The sequence below is a fragment of the Alligator sinensis genome, unplaced genomic scaffold, assembly GCF_000455745.1.
Source record: "Alligator sinensis unplaced genomic scaffold, ASM45574v1 scaffold97_1, whole genome shotgun sequence".
In the NCBI taxonomy this organism is placed as follows: Eukaryota; Metazoa; Chordata; order Crocodylia; family Alligatoridae; genus Alligator; species Alligator sinensis.
This window is the reverse complement of record NW_005841921.1, coordinates 2,405,205-2,412,669: the sequence shown is the minus strand read 5'-3', so window position 1 is coordinate 2,412,669 and position 7,465 is coordinate 2,405,205. Positions and strand designations below refer to the sequence as shown.

General features: G+C 39.5%; 1 protein-coding gene across 1 annotated transcript in view; it reads left to right on the top strand.

The window, feature by feature from the left end:
- The window catches only part of NFATC3 (nuclear factor of activated T cells 3), a gene marked incomplete at its 5' end in the record, with an annotated part of 156,718 nt that overhangs the window by 118,999 nt on the left and 30,254 nt on the right, over positions 1-7,465 (top strand). The window contains 2 exons of the mRNA XM_025198422.1: positions 1,584-1,639; positions 2,276-2,402. Of these exons, the coding sequence (XP_025054207.1) occupies positions 1,584-1,639; positions 2,276-2,402 (183 nt within the window). The remainder of the gene's footprint in view (positions 1-1,583; positions 1,640-2,275; positions 2,403-7,465) is intronic.

Here is a 7,465-nt window from a genome sequence, read left to right as displayed (position 1 = left end):
GTAGGGAAATATTATGAAGAATTATATTTTATATTTATTTTGTTTTCAAGACTATCATCTTAAACTTGGTGCATCACTGAGGGTGAACCTATTAATATGAAAAAATAAAATTGAGACACTCATGTAAACCTGTGTGACCTGTATAATGAAGTTTCTCCCCAAAATTAACACAATTACAACAGTGGAAAATAGTTCTGAAGGACTTCATTTCTAACAGGTTTTTCTTTTTTCAAACTATACACATCTTGTTTCTTTACTTCCCTTGAAAAGAAAACTAAACCTGTCTGTAATGTGTCAGGCACTAAAACTCAACTACACAAAACTTGCCTAAATCTGGAAAAAGAAAACTATATGCCATGCTTGATACTTGAGGTTCTGATCTTGCAAACATCTATGGGTACAAATAGCTTGACTTACACAAGAAAGACAGCATTTCTGAATAAAATTTGATAGCAGACACTATTGAAAATCATTAGCTCCTTGTGAGTTAGGTAAAAGTTCTTTAAATCATCAGTCATAATTGCCATTATTTTAAACTACAAATTGTTATTTGTCCTCTGGTGCTTTCAGGCCTTCAGTTTTTAGGCTGCCACATTCAACATAGGAATGTAGGAGTGGAAGGTCTCTCTCTCAGTCCAGCCCTCTGTGATTATTTACCCAAAGAAGCCTCCACTTCACATCCTTACACAGCTACACTATACTAAAAACACCAGCAACACCCTATAACATGCTATAGACAAAAGCAGGGCATATGATGTCATTGTCAGTGCCCTGACATTGTAGTTACAAGGAAGTAATTTGTTAATACATGCTCAGAAGTTCTAAGAAGACTAAGCCCCATGCTACAGAGGAAGGCAAAATCTTGCATCATCAATGCCAATCTGACCTAGTGCAAACTTTCTTTCCTGAACCAAAATTTGGCTCTCAGGGACCGCATCTACATGAGACACTGAATGCACAGTAGCCTGTGACTACTGCACAGTAGCATCACATGGCAGGAAGCATGACACGACACTACTGCACAGTAGTCATGAGCTACTGCGCAGTGTCAAAAACAAGCCATTCCTTGACGCGACTGTGCAGTAACTCCAGATTACCAGGTATCTACTGCAAAACAAGAGAGTTACCCCAAAGTAGGGATTTAATATGTCCAATGTCCCAAACTTTTAATAATTATGCACGTGTGAGGGGAACTAATGAGTAGTTTCCCCCTACATATTGTGTATGGGGTGTGTGTGTGCGTGTGTGTTTATACAAATACATGTTTTAGAATTTAAAACTAAATGTGTATATAATATTCATGTTTTTGCATTGCAATGGAAGCCTAAATAAGAAATCTTATCAGAAGTATTTGCAAAATGCAAAAAATATATATTGTAATAATTAGAATTTCTGGAATTTTGAGCAGATTAAAGTACATAAGGAATCTTTTGTTGTTTGCCTAATTCATTTATAATATATTTGTAGTATCCTCTCTATATGGACTGCTTTTTATAACTGAAAGTGAATACATTTCACAATATTAAAAGTATTTCAAAGGATAAGAAATTTCATTTGAATTTCTTGTAAATTTCTCTCAACAGATGGTCGACCTCAGTGGGAGGTAGAAGGGAAAATAATTAGGGGAAAGTGTCAAGGGGTGAGAAACTTAATTTTCTTTCTTTGTAAAGTTTTTTTTTTAATTTTAAAGTAAGAAATTGGTCTTCTGTGTGTTTGTACTTGAATTAAGATTTTGTAAAGTAAATAAGTAGGTACATATGAACAAGTTCTTCAAGTTAACTTACCTCAGCTGGAAACCTTCTGAATTGGTATAACAACACTGTAAAGTAGTCATTGGGTTGCTGCTTCCTAAGAAACTAAAATGTTAAACGTTTTGAAAAACTGGAAGATTCATTGTATCAAAGTGAAAAGTTACTATATTAAAATCTTCCCCATCAGATAAGTGTTACAAAGCTTAGTTTCTGTTTGCAGCTACAGCATTCTAATACTCTTAAAAGATATGTGAATATTTGAGGTAAATATGTGTTTTTAATTTAAAAAAAAAATCTGTAATCTCTAGAACGTTTATGTTGGGGAGGAAGGGAGGGAGGAAGACTCCTGCATAATGATGTTTGTCATTTTCTTGTTTCTAGTTTGTTAAGATGTGTAAACCTAAGTCTCATCTAACGAAAAGTACCCATTTGCTTAAGTCTTGCATTCAGTTATTCTGTACTTAACAGGTGTGTTTTTTTCTTTACATTATAAAAGTAATGCTCTTTTTTTTACTTTCATTCAGACTAACATTGTTCTTGACGTTCCTCCATACCATAACAAAGCCATTACAGCTGCAGTCCAGGTGCAGTTTTATCTTTGCAATGGCAAGAGGAAAAAAAGCCAGTCTCAACGATTTAATTACACACCAGGTACAAAAAGCATCTTACTGTAAAATGGTTAATCTAGACAGTTAGGAAAATTATTTAAATCAAGTGTGTTACATGAATACCAGAAAAATGTTCACATAGTTGATGAGTAGATATGACTAAATTTTAGTTGCTGGAATTGTTGATTACAAGTTTGTCTCATAGCAAACTTGAGTCTGATATTATAGTGTATAGTACTATGAATAGAGCTACATCTCTACCCACTGTTCTTAATCATTGCTGTGCATGCTTCCCTTTTCAGGCCTGATATAGAATGCCTTGCATTCAAAAGCTTGTCTGACTTTATCTGAACCATGCAGTTAGTCCATAAAAGATATCTCCCCAAAAAATCCATGCTTCTCTATGGGCAGAGCTAAGAATTCATAGCTTAATGAAGTGGTTTTTTTTAATACACATTTTATTTTACTTGTACTTTTTAATCAAATTAAGTGTCAGTTCTCAGAAAAGGCAGTGTTATTTCTTACTCTGTTTTTTAATCAGCTTAGTCGTGACAGGGAGTGAACTCTTGAAGGGAGACAAAACATAGTCCTTATAGATGTGTTGCAGTATTAACGAATTTTTGTAAGAACGTCACATTGTGCTCGTTAATATTATTTAGTTAAAATGTTTTTTATTTCTTTCATCTGGTATAGGAAAAGTTTGCAGGATATGTAACATTTTCTTTTATGGCTGACTGGAAGTCCCCAGTGGACTAGAAGGAGGGATATACTCTTCATTAAGAACCAGAAATGACTCCAAATATATGTTGGTTTCAGCAAGTTTAGTTTGAAGTTGGAGGTCTTGATATTTATGACCATATATCGGAAGGCATTGTAGACTTGACAAAAATCTTGTTTCAGTTATTATTTTATACTTACTGAAAGATGTTAATAATAGTTATTCTGCTTAGTTACATATTTTATGCCATTAAGCATAATTAAACTAATATGCAATTATGTGGGCAATTGGGTATGTATTAATTTTATTTGTTTGGTTTTAAGCAGTAGTGAACTACCACATTTCTTAATGTCAGTTCTTTTAAATTAATCATTTAACGATTTCTAAACTCAAATTAATAATAAGATGGCTCTTTTTTCTGCAACAATTGTTATCTAAATTGGGGAATGAGGTAATGGAATATAGCAGCTAAATAAAAAAGAAGTTTAATTATAATTGCAGATATACTACACCAATGCTGAGCATGTATTTGTTGTATTTCCTGCTTTCCTTTCATCACACATGGTAAAAGACAGTGGTTGAGTAATACAGGTGTTGGCAGGAGAAAATCCGTTTGTGCTTAAAAATAACAGTCCAAATCATAAGCTAATTGAGGAATCACTCAAGTTGCATTAAAAATCTAAGAAATGCCTGCATGGATGTGAACACATTCTGTATATAACTGATAAAACTCCAAAAACTGGTGATTAATTTAGTACTTTGCAGACTCTGTTTTGTGGCGCTGTGCATATTTCAGACCAAGATCATCATATATTTTAGTGATGACATAGCACTGTATACTGATGTGGTTATGGGTTGGGAGGGGAGTGTTAGAGAAAGCAAATTTCAGTGTACTTTATTTAGAATTCAAATACTTTACTTCAGTTACTTAGAATCGTCAGTACAAAGTTGTAGAGAAACGTTTCCCAGTATTCTCTGAGACAGATTTTTTCAGAATAAATATTTCTGCTCTTAGGGTGTCCTAAAGATACTTCTGTACTATTCAGAATGCAGATAGAGGTGCAGCTCCCTCAAGTTCTATGACTACAGCCTGAAGGAATATCTTACAGCAATGTTAAGTGAGATTAAACGCACATGTAATGCACATGATCACTGGGCTCAAATTGTGCCTGATTTCTACCTAGTCAGCCCAGCCAACTGGGGACCAGATTCCTGGCTCCTGCCAGCCCCTACACCACCACCCAGAGCCCAGGGCTGATCCCCCATGCTCCATGCCAGCCTGGGGCTCTTCTGCCCTGGCTCAAATTACTGCCATCCTGGGCACATGTATAGACACTGTGCTCAGGAGCAATTAACTCCAACTTGAACTGCTCTGGAGTTTACTGCATTGTAGATGTACCCAGCTTATACCAATACCAAACCAAAGGACAGTCCCACATAGAAGTAGGGTTCCCTTTTAAATCTACGTCTTTGCATCTCCTCCATCCACCTTAAAAGCATTGAAGACTAAATCACATACTGCTAGATTGGCAGATTTGAATGGTAAGGAAAAAAGAGCAGTAAAATCTTACACTGAGCCCACATAGAGGCCAGATTTTTGCTCTTCTCAGGACTTGAACTTTTTCTTTCAGAACTTTAAATGGAAGATCCATTCAGTTCAAAATGCAACATCATCTGGATTTTTTTTCTTAGAAGTTTGAGATAATGGGAGAAGGTTGCTAGTTACTTTAATTGGTTATTTAATTAAAAAATACATTGTCTCTGGAGTTGAAAGATTTTTATTTGGCTAAATTACTTTAGAATGCATCTATGGCTATAGTACAATATACTTACCTCTCTTTCTTCTCATTCTCCCCCATTATTCACTTCCCCACTCTGTCTGAGCAGAAATTTTGGACAGACTCTCAAAGAGTTTCTTGTTCATGCAAAAAATTATGTTATACTACATTGTGTTCCTGGTGCTTAAATAAAAAATCAAGACTAAATGGGAGTGCACTAGCAAAGCTAGTGCATCTTATCAACAGAGATCCAATTTTTCAATTTCCCACATAAAATGGAGAAAAACATGGGTTTTCCCCTTTATCTGAGGAAAACATGGATTTCTCATTTTCATGGATAAACCTGCAGATTTTGCAGTTTTGCAAAGAGCTCTCTGCAGGCTGGCAGAGTTCCAGCCTGTAAGGGCCTGGGAGGGAGCAGGAGGAGGGTGGTCAGGCAGGGGCACCATTTGCATGTATATGTATATGACCACCAGGTAGCCTGGAGAGCAGCTCCTGTAGGGGGGGAGGGGGAATTGAGGACCCCATATGGAGGAAGAGAGGGAGTTGGCTTGGGCTGGGACTGCTCCCCAGCTGAGCAGTGTGTGGGGCGTGGGGCCTGGGGCTGCAGTGCACGACAGCAAGGGAGTGGGACAGAGTCACGGGTGGCTCATCCAGGGAGCAGGGCAGGGTGGGGGCCAGCTCCCTGCTTCTATGCTCACTCCCGGGGTGCAGGGGAGACCCCATATCTGTATGTGGGGCAGAGGTGGGCTGCCCCATTGTGGGCTTGGATTCCTGCCCTGTTGTCCTCCATCAGGGCCACTGCAGCCCAGCAGGTGCGATCCAGTGCTGCAGGGAACGTGTGCTGGGGAGGGCAGCAAGGCAAGAGTGCGAGCCTGCAGCGAGCAGCCCACACCTGTCCCACGCAGAGATCTGGGGGGCATGGGTCCCCTCTTCCCCCCCAGGAGTTTGCACAGCAGCAGGCAGCCATCCTGCCCCCCCCAGCCCACAGCAGGCAGGCAGTGGGAGGGGTGGAGGCGGGCTCCATTCTGCTACAGCAGCTGCTACTGTGGACCCAGGTCCCTGGCCCTGTCACCCTAGCAGATAGGGGCCCTTTCCGACAGTGCTGGGGGGGCATGAGCAGGGCAAGGGGGCTGTGGGGGAGGGGCAGTGAGTGGCATGAGCAAGCCCATGGGCTGTTGGGGGGGAATTGAGGGGCACAAACAGGCCCAGGGGGATTGTGGGAGGGAGTGAGGGGCCTTCATTTTAATCACAGATTGGAAATTTTTTTTCAGAGAATTTGTGATTTTTTTTTTTATCAGGGAAAACGAGGATCCCTGCTTATTAATCCCATACTTAAATATACTAATTTTGTCAGAGTCAGAAAATGAGTCACCTCTGGTCTGTTGAGGCCTTAGTCTTGTCCCTCTTTTATTTTTGGCAGATATAATTATAAAAAGCAATCACTCACCTCAGGCACCTACATTAGACTTCAAAGAAGACTCTCCCTATATATCAAGCAGGCACTCAGTATTTTTTATTTTAAATGTCTGCTGCTATAACTCAAAGTAAGGACACATCTATTAGGGCTAGAGTATTCATAATGATCCCTGCAGTGTTAGTGGCTGTTCTCACAGACAGACAGACATTTATTCTTCTTTAACAATCTTTTCCTGTCTATAGCTCTGTGGGACCTAGAGGGGATAGTAACCTGTGTGTAGAATCACTGGTTCTCAGTGTTTAATGACAGAAGAGTTCTTTCCTATCTCATCAGTTTCTGTATTTAGGAGTGGTGCTGAGCCTTGATGAGGACAAATGTTCATTTCAGATTAAATAAAAGATCATCTTGTTGATATACTGAATTAGGCCATCACACACTTCTGAAGCTCCTGATATTACTTATTGTACTTGTTTTATGCGTGGACATTCTAAAATTGGCCTAATTTTATGAGAATGCTCCAAGTCTGCTTCTTACTGTATCAGAAAGAAATTGCAACCAGTCAGGACCAGAGTCAATTCTGAGACAAGTTAGTTACTAGGTAGACCTAAGGATCATCTAAGGAGGTGTTCTCTGCTTCCAACTATCTGTCAACTAGTATCAGATACTTATCAGATGATAGTACCACTGCATTGGCATATATGAGTTGACAAAGAGGAATCAAATTCACTTTTCCTTTTTAAGGATGTTGAAGGTGTTCTGACTTGGTCAAAACAGCATAGGCTGTCTGCCTTTCCACATGAAGAGAAGAGACAACGCATTAGATTGGTTTAGCACAATGGTGCCCAACCTTTTCATCCCACAGGTTGAATGGGTAGTGCTAGTCTGTCTATAGGCCTAATCCAGCCAGTGGTCTCAATCCAGTATATGCGGCTGTTGTGGCGGTGGCCCATTCTGGCCCCAGACGGGGTGTGCAGCCAAACCCTGATCTGTTTGCCTTTCAGGGAGAGGCAGGGAGCTGTCTGGCTTCAACATGAATGCCAGGGATGGGAAGCAGCCTAGCTTGATTTGGGTACAGGAGTGTGGGGGAGACGTTTTATATTTTCTTCCCAATTTAATGCTGTCCTTCTAGGCAATCAGGCACTTTTTATTAATAGATTAGCCAATTGCCTGTCAAGAATGACAGGGAAAGA